This window comes from Hippocampus zosterae, chromosome 16, assembly GCF_025434085.1.
Source record: "Hippocampus zosterae strain Florida chromosome 16, ASM2543408v3, whole genome shotgun sequence".
Taxonomy (NCBI): domain Eukaryota; kingdom Metazoa; phylum Chordata; class Actinopteri; order Syngnathiformes; family Syngnathidae; genus Hippocampus; species Hippocampus zosterae.
The window spans coordinates 17,021,205-17,038,146 of NC_067466.1; the positions used below are offsets into that span (position 1 = coordinate 17,021,205).

A 16,942-nucleotide genomic window follows, 5' to 3' on the forward strand; every position below is an offset into this window, starting at 1 on the left:
TCAAAGTCAGCTATGGGAACATCTACACCAAGCTATGTGCCCGCTCAATATAAAGTTCTGTACTGTAGTGTGGAAAAGAGAGCCGTATGACTTTAAAGAAAGCACTACAGGCACTTTTGCAGAATTAAGGTAACAAGTCCAAACAAGCATTTGACTGCGAGTGCTCAGCAAAAAAATTTAAAAAAAAATCAAACGAATCAACAGGAACCAAGATTAGACATGCATACATACATAGTGCATAAAATAATTATGAACAGTGAATGCAACAAAACATCCAACCCCCACCCACCCCACATAACTTTCCTTTAAAAATATGTTTTTAAAAAACGCTTTGGGTTTTTCCTTCGGTGTAAGTGTCTGAATGATGCATGATTGCAATACAAAAGCTTGCACAAACAAGCTCAGCACAAGATGACAAAAAAAGAAAGGCAACCAAAATAATAATAATTGAGGGCGTTGTCCCCGTGTGACTACGATGCAGGCAAATCCCACTCAAAACAAGACAGTGCAAACAGTCCAATTACAAGAGTGACTCCACCCCGTCTGCATTTCTTTTTGCTTACTTGCTTATGATTATTTATGCCATAACCAGTTCTTTTGTTTCTTCAGTTCCGCCTGAACTTTCACCAGCTTCCAAAGAGGTCAACATTCAACAAAATTTTACCTGTTGCCACTTTCCAGCAAACATGCATCTTGACATTTTGCACCCCAAAAATAATCATCTTTTAACCACTTTTATATTCAAACGTGAAGTCATTAGTCAGTGTGATTTTAACCACGCTTCCGTCATTGCGATTTTAGGCCCGCTCCTAAAACGCTAATAAAGTTTAACATTGAAAATGGCTTACCTTAACCAGGATCCCTCTTCGCAATGTGGCCAACGGGTAGAATCCAAAGTGGGTCCAAATAAAATCCAGCGGGCGTCAGCGCCATTCTAAAGATGAGGGGACGAACTCTTTGGCGCAAATGGAGCTTATTTTTGTTCACATGCGTAACGGCGTGAGCGACAAACATGTTAAGGTTTCATACGCTGCCGAGATGGGCTTTATTGACCGCACTGCTGGCCACATTAAAGTTTGAGATAAAGCTCATTAGCTGGCCAAATTACTTCCGTATTCAGTTTGACAACCCGCCTTTTCACCCCACGGCCTTACGTACAGAGTTACGTCACTGACCCTTTAAAGAGCCAGTACAGTACACGAAAAAAAATACCACCACCACTTGCTGTACAGCAACCAAAGCTTTTTTTCCTTGTTGTACAAAGATCAAGCAATCAAATTAACATCTTTAACATACATACAGCAAATCGTTGTTTTTTTTTTTTTAATAAAAACGATATGCTCTCCGGAAATCACAAACGCCGCAGCGATTTGTGATTGGATGATGTATGCGGAAGTGTTACTGAATCTACAGTAGCAGCTTCCGTCTTTACGAAAATAGACCCAATTTAACAAAACATAAGAAAGTCACACGTTATCAATTTTTTAATTATCTCATTGCAAATTTTTTTGACAAAAGAAAAACCAAAACTAAAAACTCCACTGAGGCTTTTGACAAAAAATCCATTTCGACATTAAAATCCTGATGAGACGTCGTAAAAAGCAGAGAAATATTTACAAGAGCATTGAAAATAATTCATATGACACTTTTTGTTGGTTTATATACACGCCGCGCTTGGAGAACTTGAATCCTTGCAAAGCCATGAGGAAAAAAAATGTAATTTTAGCATTGAAATAAAAGACAATTTCACCACGTCGATGAATGGCGGGCCCGAAAACAAAATTTTAAAAATGATCTTTTAAAATGACATCGTAAAATCGTTGACTACACTACTTGGTTGCCATGGAAGCAACCGACACAAACATCAGCTAACAGCTAACGACTTGAGCCCCGTGAGCGCCAGAACAGGCAGAACCAGTCCATGACTAGGTCCCATTTTATGTTACTATAATGACGCACTTAAGGGAAGTTTCTACTTGTATGAACAAAACGTGGAGAGAGAAAAAAAACATTAAGTATAAATCTAGATACATTCATTGTTTTTTGTCCTTTCCTTGCAGACACATATGCACAATAGATATATAAACATTATTTACATGAAAGCGGGTGCGGGGGCGTCCACCTGTTCCCCGGAAAGTACGGAAATTTCTCACGAGAGGAAGAATTAGAGAAGACGGAATGTTAAAATGTTTTTAAAAAGCCACTTTACAATATAGAGGAATACAAAAAGCAAATTGCTTGATTCGCTCCTCCAAGGAAGATTCCTTTTTTTTTCCTCATTTAAGTTAAAAACATAACATACGTTTTGTAACATAACAGATTTTGAGAAATATTTGAGGAATGTTCCAGCATGTGCAATACCAGACCCGAACAATTCGGACAATAATTTGTGGAAAGGTGATGCAGGAATAAAGGGACAAAGACCATGAATTTTTTGGGATAAGAATCGGATATTTTTGCACTCCATCAGCCATGTGCTTAACTTTTTTTTCCCCGTAATTTGCAAAGCGGCAAACATTTTGACCACATCTTGCGGAAAAGTGTTTTGTGGTTTGGAGAACCCAGAGAAGAAAAACACAGTGAAAATGTTTCCGCCTTGTCCGCACTTCCTGCGGAGGATCCCCGGGCGCTTTCTCAGTTCTGGTGGCGCTTCATGTGCAGGGCCAGGTGGTCCGAGCGCGAGAAGCAGCGGCTGCAGGCCACGCACTTGAAGGGTTTGGCGCCCGTGTGTTTGCGGTAGTGTCGGGTCAGCTCGTCGGAGCGGGCGAAGCGCCAGTCGCAGTTGTCCCACGTGCAGCGGTACGGTTTCTCGCCTGACAACCACAACACGGCAGCTCAGTCAACTTCAGAAAAACAACCACAGCAGCAGCAGCAGCAAAAACGACTGAAATAGATTGCATGCGTGTTCGATGGAAAAAGTTTTTGACCGAGATACTACGAGTGAGTGGCAAAGCACTACCACTGCTCTTCAACTCACTTAAATATAGTTCATTTGCGCCATCGTGCCACAGGAAAGCACTACTTTTGTCTGAATTAATCTCCAGTATTTACTAGTTCCTCTGGAACGAGATGCTACAAGATGGCAGCAAACCACTACTTCTCTCTGTTAAAGATACCAAAAATACTAAGTCCACAAAATGTGAATACATTATCCAAATAGCTGCGACAAAACATGCTAAGTCACCCATTAAAAAAATAAAATACAATCACTACATTTAGTGGATGAAACAGGAAAGTAAGAAACGTTTAAGAGCAGAACATTAATCAGTTTCTTTTCTGATTAAACAAAAAAAAAAAAAAAGAAAAAGAACGAAAGGTGAAAAATAATGAGCTGGGCTCAATCTAAGCAGACGTGATATGAACCACACCCAAATGTTTGACATTTTAAATGTGCGACTGCCAAAGTGCCAGCTAATCATCAACAAAGACTGAGTAAAAAAAAAAAAAAAAGAATGTTGAATGGTCTCCTATGCAAACATGCCACAAGAAACACAAAAGATTAAAAAGCAGGAAGAGAGAAAACATAAAAACCCCAAAGAAGATCAGAAAATTAGATATTAATTCAGTTGGTATGACAATCTTGATTTGGGCAGTGAGCAAACAGGCTGACTTTTTTGAAATGTGACACTTTATCCAAATAGTGGCTGAAAATGAGCTAACACGCATGCTAACCTCACAGAATGAGAGGTTATCGAGTTCAACAAACAGCTAGCAGATGAGCTCAAACAACCGCTAACTTCTTAAAATATGAACACTTCATAAACTCAAAGAAACATTGTTACCTTCTAAAATATGATAGGTTGACTGAAATAAAATACCAAAGTGTGCCACGATCGATTGATCAGATCAACAGATGGCCCACGTGCACTTCCACAAATGTGATTCATTGATCCGATTAATAGCTTGCAAAAAACAACTTTCCTGCATTGTCAAAAACTAGTTTCGTCTTACAGTTAGCAAACATGCGTTCGTCCCAAAATGTGCTAATTTCCACAAATCTGGCCAGCCTGGCACGATTAGCTGCTAACCTACGAGCTAACTTATCAAAATGTAATCAGTTTATTTGATTTCCAGCTCGTAAATGGGCCGGCAAAAATTCAATACCATCCTAAATTGTGATCATTTTATTCAAGAGCTTGTTGCTCAGTGAGCTAGCAAACATGGTGGCGTCTCTAAATGCCATCCATTTAATTCAAGAGCGAGTGAAGTAGCGTGCGAAATTCAGAAAAATATCATCAGCATATCCAAATAACAACCGACAACCGCAGCGACTTGACAAAATGTCAAAAGTGATCCAAATAGTTGCGGCAAGACGAGGTAGCAAACATGCTAACTATCCAAAACGGGATCGACTGTGATTTTCTGAAGTCAAAGTGGGCTTCCCGGGTTGAGAATCCTCTGACTACAAGGTCCTCCTCCAGTGACCCATTTTATCACCTTTGAGTCATGAAGTGCTCATTGCCGGCGGCGATCAGATTAGCGCACGGCTATTGACCAATCAATCAACCAATCACGACACGGGCAGTTGATGGCGGCGACTGGGGGAAGTCCAAAGAGCAGGCAGCAGGTGACCATAATAAACTGACGCTAACGTCCATTTACCATCGTTTCAAAAACATCGTTTCCTTTGGGAACAATAACGAAACAATCAAATATGAGGTGGTGTGTATTGTCAGAGGGGGCCCCCACAGGTGTGTTTGGTCAAAAGCACGGTCGCCTGACACGGATTATTATCCTCCGGGGTGCGCAAATTGGCGGCTGAAATCCGACTCGTGCTGAACAAACACTCTCGGCTGGAGTACTTTTTCTAAATCAGACAACAAAAAGGTCAGCTGCCTTTGGGGAGGTAATCGGGCTATGATTTATACATCGAGGGACAGAAATCAGCAGGACTTGGTCCATAAAATGTACGTCCTCTAAACTAGTAAAAAACTTTGGGGTGGGGCATGTTTAGTTGAAATTCTTCAAGGTCCCGTGCAGCATTATAATAGTGTTTACTTTGTAGTTAAGTGTTTATTTGGACTTTTTTGTGAGTTTTAAGTAGTTTTAAGACAGGGTATATTTCAGCAAAAATGTGTCATTTTCTGTCAGCTTTGATATAATTTTTTTTTTTAATAGGCCATATTTTTACCAAAATCAATGACCAGAATTTTGTTTTCTTTTTTTTCTCCATTGACTCGAAATCTGTTCATTGTGGGGTTCTAGTTCATAAACAGTTTTGAAGAAATTAAAATGCACATTGATAAAAACATTTTTCTCATACAACTTCACCGTGTGCAAGTATAAGTAGCACTTCAAAATGTCCTTAAAAAGCATTCAAAGCTCAACTGTTTGTACAGCTGGCAAATTAGAAACCTGAAACACTCAAGCGCACTAATGTAGCATGTCTGCGCATGGAAGCGTCTTCCAAAACACAGCAAACACCACAACACAAAACGCCACAAAAGAGCCTCCATCACTCTCTCTCTGGCGCACACAAAAGGTTTTTTGTGCACTTTTTAAAGGAGCATTGACGTTTCTTTTCCAATTCGGGGGTGGGTTCGAAATTTGCACCGACGTCATCCACTTTGCTCAAAAGCTACAACGCTAAAATGTAATGTCGGCTTTTAGCGTTTCGGGAACAGGGACCCAGGCTGAATCATTATTGGGGATGAAAAATGTGGTCCAAATCAAAAATTGGTACATCCAGTGTGGTGTTCTCACCGAAATGGAACGGGATTTGAACTAAAAACGGATAGAATATTGTCTCCCCCTCGCCCCCAAAAAAGAAAATGCTCTTCGTTTTTTTTTTTTAAGGTAACTGTATTAATTTTATATCATTCTCAACCACCATAACTGGTCTGTTATCCCGCCGGAAGAATGGAAGAATATAATGCAGCAAAATTTGGGATGATTTGTCCAGAATTACACACTTAAAAAAAAAAAAACAAATCTACCAAAAAATTAAATAAGAGTGGGGAAAAAAAAAACATTCCTCCATTCCGGCTCTTTCATTCCTCTGCAGGCAAATCTTGTATCACAATCGTGACACTTTACGACTACCTCCGCACGCTTTTACTGAGGCAAAGAGCAAACACTTAACAGGCCTCTCCAGGACGCCCATAAAGTCTTTATCAGCTCACCTGTGTTTGGAAAGAGGGCTGGGGGGTTGGGGGGGGTTGGAGTGTGGGTGAGGGTGGGGGTCCAAACACACAAGTCCACTGTCAAGGTTGCACCCCCCCTTACCCCGCTTGTGAACGATTCACTTGATTGTCACAAAGTCCGTCAAGCTTTCGGATCACCTTGTTGATGTCGACAAAAACAACAAGATGCAAAGCTAAAATAGCAACGTGTTAGCCAAAAGTGGGCAAATAGCGTTAGCGATGGTTCTAAAGCAATACGGCAAGAGCAAGCAAGCTTAGCTGGCTCATCTCATACAACTATAAGAGAAGCAAATGTCGAACGACTGCATCGTTTAGATTGAACCGACAATACAAACAAGTACATTGTTCAGCTTGGAGCAGACAAAAAGTTCACCTGTTGCTTTTTTGATGCTAAAACGCAGCCTGAGATTCGAACCCAGAAGCCCTCGACCGAGTGGCGGACTCGCTAACTACATCATGTGTCTCTAAACTGCGAGGCATTTATTTATTTAGCGCTCCAAATATTGCTGCACAGACATGAGCGACAGCGTCCAAGGTTCTTCTTTCATTTAGCCATTAGAAAGGACCTCGCCGTTCAACATACTCCGCTCATGAGTCATCGCTATCAACCGAACGGAAAAAAACAAGACGGGACAAGTGCCGTTTTGCAAGTGAAACCTGACGATGAGCGGCTCTTGACCAGAATGAGGCCTGTGGACTAAATGGTCGTCAATTAGCTAGCTAGCTAGATACAAGCTACCTACCTTCATAACTACCACAGTAGTGATGTAAACAAATAAAAGCTTACATGGGGGCCATCTAACTTTCGTGATAGAGATGGATCGAGTTACAGAGACCAAACTTTTGAGACGAGATGGCTAGCTAAACAGATAGATACCGCCGATAAATGCTTATTAAGCGTCTGGTCGTCTTTGATCGGTTAACAGATGGACCTCCATAAATACGTAGACGGATAAATAAATATATCGTACATAGCTAAATGCTAAAAAAAGGCGGCTAAATACTGAAACGATTTTGTGTCTCTTCAAAGCGCTAGCATCGCTACCTCCAGCTAGGTTTTGTGTTTTGTGTTTAACTTTCTCACCGCTGCCGTTTACAGTGGGAACTTTCCCACAGGACCCGTCCGTGTTATCTATTTATGACATTTACACTCTTTCAACGCCACATTTTTGCCATTGTGCAAAAACAAACAAACAAAAAAAAAAGAGAGAGAGAAAGAGAGGAGGGAGGGCGATGAGAACCCTATCGAAACCGGCTTTCCCGTGCAGATGACTACAACCCCCATCCCCCTTAATCTTCTTCTGAAAAGGCCTAAAGAGCAGGAGTAACTGGTTTTAGCCTCGGCTATTCCTCGTTTCCCTTTCCTCTCGTGCCCACCCCCCGAGTGCTTTTTCTCTTTCGCCAGGCAGGTACGGACATGCGGCACAAAAAAAAAGACGTGAATTCTTTTGCTATTACTCCAGGATATTAACACACACTTCCTGATGCCCTTATCTGGTGCTTGTTTTTTTTTTTCTTTCTTACCCGTGTGCGTCCTCTGGTGCGCCTTCAGATGCGAGCTCTTTGTGTAAACTTTTGTACAGCCTGGAAAAAAAAAGAAATAAATCACAGCGTGAGTCAAGCTGATGGCACCAAAAAAAAAAAAACAAGTTGAGCATCTTCTTAAAACAACAACAAAAGTAATTGGCACCATTGTGGACAAATTTGCATGTAAGAGTGTTTAACCGCGTTTCAAAAGGCAAAGAGTACACGGTGTGCTTGAGACCTCTGCCAAGGAGGAAATAGCTCGTTAGTAGCGTTGAATAGGTGAGATAATGCCCTGAGAGTAATGCTAACGCTAAACATTTCAATGGTCAAATGAACTGTGGAATTAAAATCGACCATTGAGCTACCGTGACTTTACAACAGTCTCGCCATGCTAGCTAGACCGCTATGCGGGCGGTTTAACTGAACTTCACGAGATAGATCCAAGAAAAGTAGCTCGCTCGCTACCTTGACAGATAGGCGGCTAATTAGTCGCAGAGATCCAAGATAGATAGCTAGTTAATGGACATAGTAACGTCAATATATTGACACATAAATGTTAATTGGGCGGTTAGCTAGCTCTCATGGTAGATAGATCCGAATTCTGAATCTAGTAAACGTGGATAGGGAAGAGTGAAAATCTGCGCGTATTGGATGGCTAATATAGATACATTGTGGGGGAAAAAACGCAACCTTTTTTTGTGTGTGTTTTGTTTGAAGCCCCCCCCCCACAAATTATTTTGGATTGCAATGCATTTGGGCAAAACGGAGCGTAATAAAGAGGGTAACCGAGAAAGGCGCAAGACCTGGATAGTCGCAGAAATGAATCCTCCTCTTCTCCAGCTCCGGGTTGTTCCGTCGATTGTATTTGGGCCCCGTCAGGACACCCTGGCCGTGCGTCATCAGCATGGCGTGGGGGGACAACCCCGTTACTTTTATCCCACCCACCACGTGCTGTTGGTACGGAGGCGGCGGCTGGCTCGCCAAACACAGCAGATCAGCCTGAGCCTCGGGACTGCCCGGTTGCGAGTTTGGCGGTGAGGGCGGCAGGCTGTGGGGGCCCGCATGCTGGGCGCCGGATGCCGGGTAATAACCGTGGTGCGCCCCCAGCTGGTGCTCGGCCAACACGTAGCCGCCAACGCCGCCGAGGTTCAGCATGGTCCGAGAACCGGACGCCGAGGGTCCGGAGTGGGACAGAGTCATGTTGAGATCCGCCGTGCCGTTGACCGGCATGTGGTAGACCTGCGGCTGGGGGGCCGGCGGTCCTATGTGAAGCTCCGTGTCCAAACTCTGCTGCTGCTGCTGCTGGGAGGTGTTGGAAAGGGAGACGCCACCGGAGCTCAGGTCCGGCTTGATGAAAACGCCATTGACCACGGGGGGTACGTTGAACACCGAGGTGAAGTCCGGCAAGGCCTGGGTGCCGGCGGAGGAGCAGGGCACCTCCAGTCCGGGCTCCGTCTTGATCTGCGTCGGGGGCAGGGTCTTCGTGTTGTGGCGGTAGAGGCCCGTGCGCAAATGGGAGGAGCTGGGGAGGATAACGTTGATGTTGAGGCTGTAGGGGGCGCCGGGCTTGTCCTCGGAGAAGTACTCATCCACCACCGAGGCGCTCTCCCGTCGGTACTTCTTGTCACTCAGGTCGATGGCAGGACTCAGCAGCGAGCTGGTGATCTGGGGGGGGAGGTATTTGTCCATCTCCAACTGCCCCTACAAGGACGGAGTCACAGACAATCGGAATAAAAACAAGGGTGGACTCAAAACTGCCCCGTCAACTTCGTCCTCCATGTCTGCATCCGTGACGCCTCTGGATGGGTCGCGATGGCAAAGCTAACTCTGCAAACCCGCACATTTGCCGGTAGATTTCAACCCCCATTCCGCACCTGTGCCATTGACGCGGAAGAGAAGCACGCAAAAATTGGCTATCAAAGGCGGCGTCCCTCATTCGTCACATTTCGGACACCAAATACACGCGGTTGCGTTTCACAAATTTCACCCGGATCTTCGCAATCATCCGGAGCAAGCTTCGTTATCAGTCGCTCCATCGGAAGGTCATAAAACGCCGGCGCCAGGCCAATGACCACCGCTTCCTTCGCATTCCTCAGAGCCATAGAGGGCAACGGATGTGCAGAGTTTGTGTCGCAATGGCGAGGAATTTAACCCCGCCGGACTGTATGCTGGCTCTCGGTGACGACTTTGCTTCCTTATTTTCTACCATTTAACTCAACGATGCTTTCAATTTGGCCAAAGTTAGCCGCGAACACGCTAAAAGGCTAATAAAAACAAATAAATTAATCAGACGAGGCCCTGCGCCGTGATAGCACCGCATCAGGTCAATGTTTTGAATGGAGAACAATAGCAGTGAGGTTCCTACCTTATAAACCGGAATGTTTTTATCTGAACGAACTTGAGGTCACCTGAGGATCAACTGTTAGATGGACCCACCGAATGGAAACTCCCCTTTCTCGTCCAATAAAGTCGAATCCGGAGCTGATAAGCGACTCTTACTGTTTTGTTATCATCGAACGCCAGGATTCAAAGCGGGATAAGTCGAGCGCCTTCTCCAATTATTAACCGACTAGATGCCCGGAGACATTGTTCAAACCGTACCGAGATGGGTTTTTGTTTTCTTGCGCTTAGACCGCACGTCATTGGCTACTCTGTTCATCCAAAACATTCTTGACTGTCATGCTTGATGACTTCGATAACCTCCGATGAAAACGATGAACCGCACGAAACTTTTGAACCGTTTTGACTACATGGAGTTAGCTAAACCTGCTGATAATCTGACCTGTTTGAGGGTTAGCCTTTAGTTTGAACCACAAGTCTATCAAAGTATCTTTACTACATCATTGCCATGCGAACTTGCGCTGACTTTACATGAGGTGTTAGCGAAGCATGCTAAAAATCTGAGATTCGTCGATAGCTTGACACGAAGCAAACCTTGCCGACATATGGCGCCTTTTTCAACTGAAACCGTTACCCTATGTGATGCGTTAGCCAAGCATGCTAATTTGAGATGCTCACGCGCTAGCCATTAGCTAGAACACTGGCAAAACCACCTGTCTTTTTATTTTTGGAACAACGTAACATGTTAGCATGATCGTAGAGCCGTACGACACTTGAGCTAATCTTTAGCAGCAGCGGTTTTCCACGACGGACGAGTTAAGCATGCGAATAAATCTGACACGCTTGAGAGTCAGCCACTGGCTCGCACACAATGTATTTATTTTCTTACCAAAATGAAAAGTAGTTGGCCTTATCTCACTGGTTCATGACACTGGTGCAAAGCTACACAAAGTTGAGCTAAGATTGCTAACAAGCCGTGTTAGCACTCAGCCAAACATCCCCCTCTCAAGGTGACTGTAGTCAAATGTTATGTTTCAAATTACGTGAGATCAGCACGCTACGGATATTATGAATGGGGATTAAAAAAAAAAAGGCAAGATATGAACAAGCAGTCATTTATCAAAAGAGTGAGAATGTTTTTTTCGATGTCTCGTCAGATTAGCTTCCTCGTAAGTTGCTCATCTTCATTCCAAACATGATTTTTTTTGTTTTTGCAAAACTGTTGTTATTCTTTGGTTATTATGTTGTTTTTTTTTTTCTTCCAGGCCTTCTTTTGCTTCCATGTGTCTATTTTTACTTGACAGAGTTTACATTTCGCTGCATGGTTCGCATGCCTCCAGCCTTTGTTTTTTGGCTTGGCTGAGTGCGTTGGCTTCCAGCGACACACCCGTGCGGAGGGAATTCTGCGTTTGTTGTCTGAGTAGCATGTGCGTCGTTTTGTGAAAAGGATTGATGTTTTGCTTCATACAACAACAAGTCGGGATTAAGAGCTATTCAAACGGAGGAAAACATCTTTTATATCTTTCATTAAAATGGCACCTTGTCTGGTCTTGTTGGATGCCGGATCAGAATTTCATGTCGGCGTCAAAACCTTCGAGAATGTGCTGCTATTTTATGACCTGACGCGGTGAGCTATAACAAGACTTGTTTGGACTTACTATAATTCCCGTTCTTTCGATTTAACTCCAAAATGAACATGACTCAAGCTTCCAGGAAACGGGTTGGCTAATATAGAAAACCTTGACTGGGTCAGTTTTTATGACCTCCCCGTGAAGCGAGGGAAAGCAAGTCTAAAAAATAAGTTCAATTCACTTCCTTGTATTCGCACTCAAAATTGTGACCTGGTAATATTTTAGGACCTCTTGAGCCACCTTCCAAATGTGCTAGCTACACATATTAATAATTTGAGATGCTCGAGGGTTTGGCATTAAATTTGCAGCTGAAACCATTACTAAAAATACATTTGCATTATTGCACCAATTTACCACATTGCGCTAAACTTGAGCAAGAGCCATCATCAATGCGTTAGCTTAACGTGCTAATTTGAATAAGTAAGTACCAAAAATTTGGAATCATAAAACTCGCTATTGACCCAATCTCGATCAACTGAATTGTTTGGATTATTTTCAACTTTCCTTGTACTGTATGTTGCAGATTTGTACGGCCACTTGCAGAGCCTAGTCTCTTATCGCCTGAAGACCAAGCTAGCGTTCGAAAGCGAAAGACGGCGAGATTTTTCCACAGTCAAAACAAAAAAGTTAAGCTGCTTAAGCAGAGAGTAGTCTGCGGGTAGTGTTTCGTACACACGCGCAACCATGCGTGATGGGTAATCACGACATGAGTTAACAACAAAAGCAAACAGAGAATGACTCAAGTTTAGTGCAATTTTTTTCTTCATTAAAAAAAAATTAAAATAAGAAATGCGTTTGACCTTAGCTAACGGCAAAATTTGTTCGCGTTTTGATCATTTAAGCGAACACTTGAAGTGATTGAACGCATGATAAATTGCACAAATTCGGAAACTCCTGACATTGCTTAAAGCTGTAAGGATGAATCGCTCATTTCGGAAGCTTGTCGTTACGCAGAACACGAGAACAAAGACCGGGCGAATCGTCTGGATGGACTTACAGGAGTTATTTTAAAAACAGTACAGTTATTTCATATGTGAATTTAAAAAAAAAAAGAAAGAATCCCGAGTCAAGAGAAAGCATGTTACAATCTTTTTTTAAAAAAAACAGCGCCACCGGATGGCGGTGGTCACCGGTGGTACTGCACTTTCATTTTTTTAAGGATGCAGGTGTGCAGGGGAATCCTGCGTGGCTGCTTTGCATACATGCAAATCCTCCGTGCACGTTGCCGAGGAGGTCAAATGGTTCGTCGAAGGCCGGCACAATTCGAATAAGCCCCCACTCACCAAACGTAGGTGAGCCGTATCTGAATATTGATCTGTGAGGGCTCATTAGGCGTGACCGTCAGGTTACTGTGTAACGGGCCCCGTCGTCTTACGGCCGCTGATATCACGGCTAAAGAATCCCGGTGAGGGCTTTCATATGGGTTACTCATTTCGCGGTTACGACTGGCGGGACACGCAAAGCATTCATGCCGCCAACGGGACGTCTTCATCAAAGCCACATTAGGCTACTGAAATGTGGTTCGACCCCTTTCACACCGTCTCTAAAAGCCGGCACCTTCCTACTACATTTCCGCACGCCTACTACATTCGATACACCACGTGGTAGGAAAAGGGTCTCCGTTTCTACGCCTGATTGCCAACGTTTAACACTAGGCAGTCACAGTCCTGAATAAATGTTTGAGAACAAACAGTCCTAAAAGATGACAAGCATATGCGCTTAAAAGTTAAATACAAATGAGGTGTACGTGACAAATGTACTGTACTGAATTGAAAAAACAAACTTGGAGGATCTCGAGGGGCGAAGAGATCAGAGTTCACTCCGAGACGCAAATAAAAGGACGACGCAGCGAAACAAAAGCGAGCACATGTGACAGGTAAATCCGTACGACCCTCCCACTTAAAAAAAAAAAAAAAACACTCCCCCCCCCCCCCCCCCACCCCCCGCCCGCTGCTTGACTTTCTCATGGCGGTGGGCCTTTGACGGCGGTGCCCCGAGGCGGCTTATGGAGATGTGGGCCCTGCTCAGACAGGTCGGACCGCATACTGCCGTCACGGCACAGACGCTCGCTTCAAACAACAAAGAAAGGACAAGAAACGACAGAAAAATGGTCTGAAAATTAAAAAAACAAGGTGGCTAATGGTTAGCATTTATAGTTGAAGAGGTGGGCGACATGAGGCACGCGGTTCAAGAAATGGCCTGACAGGGGCTTTTAATCCACTCCTCTGTGCAAATTTGAACAACCTTTGAAATTCTGACCACAAATGTACATCATATCTCGTAATATATTTTTTCTAATAGGAAAATATCATGAAAAGTGCTTTCATGCAAACCAGTGAATATGTTTGCCTCGACAGCCGGAAAAAAAAGAAAACAAAACATCCATCTTAAAATTTAATTAAATTTAAATTGTTGACATGAAATGTAATTTTGTACGTTTGTGTCATTTTTCTATATTTTTATTTCACTAAAAAAAAATTTTTTTTTCATTGAATCTAATTCGACTTGTTTTTTTTTCAGCATCAATTCTACTTTTTCCGCAGACCAATAGTTGCATCATTAGCGTCGACCTTTACAACAATCCACCCTTTGACGTCTTTCGAGCCAATCAGCATCAGAACAATTAGCGTAAGCATCTCAAACTGCACTTGGCGTCCGAACAATTAGCCTCGCCGTCTTTTTACGACAGTTAGCATCGACTTGCTTCGCGACGGCTGGCCTTTACATCTTAAAAGCAATTATCACCCATTAACGATTAGCATTCATGTCTCTGATACTTTATTGTCATCAACTGCAACCTGCGTCATCGCCTTAACGGCAATTTGTGTCCACTCTTTCACGTCTCCTGAACAATTTATTGACAACATAGTGATGAATTCTATTGCAACAATTAAGAATGGTTGTTGGTCTCTGTGTGCCCTGTGATTGGCTGGTAACCGGTTGAGGGTGTACCCCGCCCACTGCCCTAAGACAGCCGGGAGGGGGATCGCGCACCTTTGCGAGGATAAAGAAGTTCCGAAAATGGATGGATGGATAATTAGCAATGTCTTAACATTTAGCATACGCGTGCTTGACGGCTATTAGCATCTTTCAACAATTAGCGTCAGTGTCTTTTACGACAGTTAGCTCCTACAACACTTTGTATTGATGTCTTTTACGATATATATTTTTTTAATGGCAATTAACATGAGCGTGTTTCACAACAATTTGCGTCTTTTAAGAACAATTTGTGTCAATGTCTGTTACGACACTTGGCGTCTATTTTTTAAATGAGCATCACCGGCATTTGACACTTATTCACGCCGATAATTTGCATCACCAAAATCTTTCATGACAATCAGCTTTGACGTCTTTTACAGCAATTATGCGTTTTTTTTCCACAACAATTAAAATGAGTCTTTTAACAGTTACCTTTGACCTCTTTTCACAATTTCCATCTCTTTTACGTCAACTTTGTTATTTTTGCAACAGTTAACATCGACATCTTTTACAGCAATTAGAGTGACGTGTTTTTATAACAAAGTTCATCGTCGTCTTCTGGAGCATCTTGTGTCTCGACGGTTAGTAAAAAAAAAAAAAGTCCTTTGGCGTCTTTAAAATATGAATCTTTCACACCAGGTTTCGTACGTCCTTTGCGGTTTACTCCCGCCCAGCTGCAGTTAAGTAAGGAGAGCATTTGCAGCAGCACCACCAACAACATCGCCGCCGGCAGGCGTAACTTTGGCGCGAGTTGAAGCCTCTGCTTTAGCGGTAGAAAATAGCAAACGCCGAGTTCTACTTAAAAACAGTCGCTTGTCAGATTTGTGTCAAGATCATGCCTTGCAAATTCCACAGACAACATTTATTTTATTATTTTACATAAGTCAACTAGCAATCATGTGATCACATGACTAACACAACGTTCCAACATCCCACACTGTAAACGTTCATAGTGTGTTTAATTCCCAACACGTCAGCACTTTTAATAGTTTTTAACGCCGTCAGGTGTCGAGCAGGACTTTAACCCGCACAGGTGAGCGAGCATACAACACGGGAGTTGATTGGGAGTAAACACGCGGAGCGGGGAGCCGGAGCTCCGGTTCACGTCGGCGGATCGGCGAAGACTCTCACCCCGGGCTTAACGTCCTCAAACACGGATGAGTCCTCGGCACCCTCCGCTGCTCCGGACATCCTCACCGGCTTTAGCTGCGTGAAAACCACCCGCTCGTCGCTCCCTTGCGGCGGATTCATGACCGGCCCTACGCTCGCTGCCATTTTCAAAACGTTCCCTTTAGGTGAAATTCGTCTTTTAAAAACACATATATGTGTATGTATATCGTTTTTTTTGGGGGGGTGGGGGTGGGGCGGGGGATAGTTATATTTACCGCAGCTTGAAAGCAGTGACACAGTAAGTCCAGCAAAGTCTTCCGCGCTGTTCTTACCTGCTACCGTTTACCTGAGCTCAAGTATTGAGCCAAACTACCAATCAGAAGCGGGAAGGAGCCGAGCCGGCCAATCGACTCTGAGGAGGTGGGCGGGACTCACCTGAGCGTTAGCAGGAAGAGAAGTGTCCCAAATGGCACAGATTTGCTGGTCTGAAACACACTCATAAAACATATTTTCATTTTCATTTTTCACAACCCATTTTTTTGAGTCTGCACACACATTTAAAAAAAGTCACATTAGTTCCCTTTTGCTGCAGGGTAAAATAAGATGATGACAACAACGGCACAGTTTGTACTTCTGGTAATAAATCCAAAATATGGAATGTTTTCATTTGCAAGAAGACCAAGAGTTTTTTTTATGTTAATTCAAAATAAATTTTAATATAAAGGTTAAAGTTGTACATTTCCTGTATGTATAATACAATAACAATAATTTCATACCTATTTGTTGTGATTTGTATACAAATGAATATTATGAACACTTAAAAATGGTTACAAAGTGTAAAAAAACAAAATAAATAAAAACAAACTAAATTATATAGTGGGCGGCCCGGTAGTCCAGTGGTTAGCACGTCGGCTTCATAGTGCAGAGGTACCGGGTTTGATTCCAGCTTCGGCCTCCCTGTGTGGAGTTTGCATGTTCTCCCCGGGCCTGCGTGGGTTTTCTCCGGGTGCTGCGGTTTCTTCCCACATTCCAAAAACATGCGTGGCAGGCTGATTGAACACTCTGAATTGTCCCTAGGTGTGAGTGTGAGTGCGAATGGTTGTTCGTTTCTGTGTGCCCTGCGATTGGCTGGCAACCGATTCAGGGTGTCCCCCGCCTACTGCCCGAAGACAGCTGGGATAGGCTCCAGCACCCCCCCGGGACCCTAAAAAA

General features: G+C 43.4%; 1 protein-coding gene across 1 annotated transcript; it reads right to left on the bottom strand.

Moving 5' to 3' along the window:
• Positions 1-1,466: 1,466 nt before the first annotated feature.
• On the bottom strand, positions 1,467-16,404 carry LOC127588254 (Krueppel-like factor 5). Its single transcript, XM_052046904.1, has 5 exons — positions 15,752-16,404; positions 8,474-9,371; positions 7,668-7,727; positions 2,299-2,813; positions 1,467-2,264 (listed from the first exon to the last, which is right to left on the bottom strand). The coding sequence occupies exons 1-4, from the start codon at positions 15,893-15,895 to the stop codon at positions 2,635-2,637; spliced, it is 1,281 nt and encodes a 426-aa protein (XP_051902864.1). The 5' UTR covers positions 15,896-16,404; the 3' UTR covers positions 1,467-2,264; positions 2,299-2,634.
• Between the last annotated feature and the right edge of the window lie 538 nt (positions 16,405-16,942).

What these genes read in the sequence shown, in the direction of transcription:
- LOC127588254 (XM_052046904.1), bottom strand. Translation starts at nt 15,895, where the DNA reads ATGGCAGCGAGCGTAGGGCCGGTCATGAATCCGCCGCAAGGGAGCGAC. An exon ending in TTGAGGACGTTAAGCCCGGG is followed by an intron (nt 9,372 to 15,751) that starts GTGAGAGTCTTC and finishes CCGTCCTTGTAG; the next exon opens with GGGCAGTTGGAGATGGACAA. An exon ending in GCACCAGAGGACGCACACGG is followed by an intron (nt 2,814 to 7,667) that starts GTAAGAAAGAAA and finishes TGTGGTTGTCAG; the next exon opens with GCGAGAAACCGTACCGCTGC.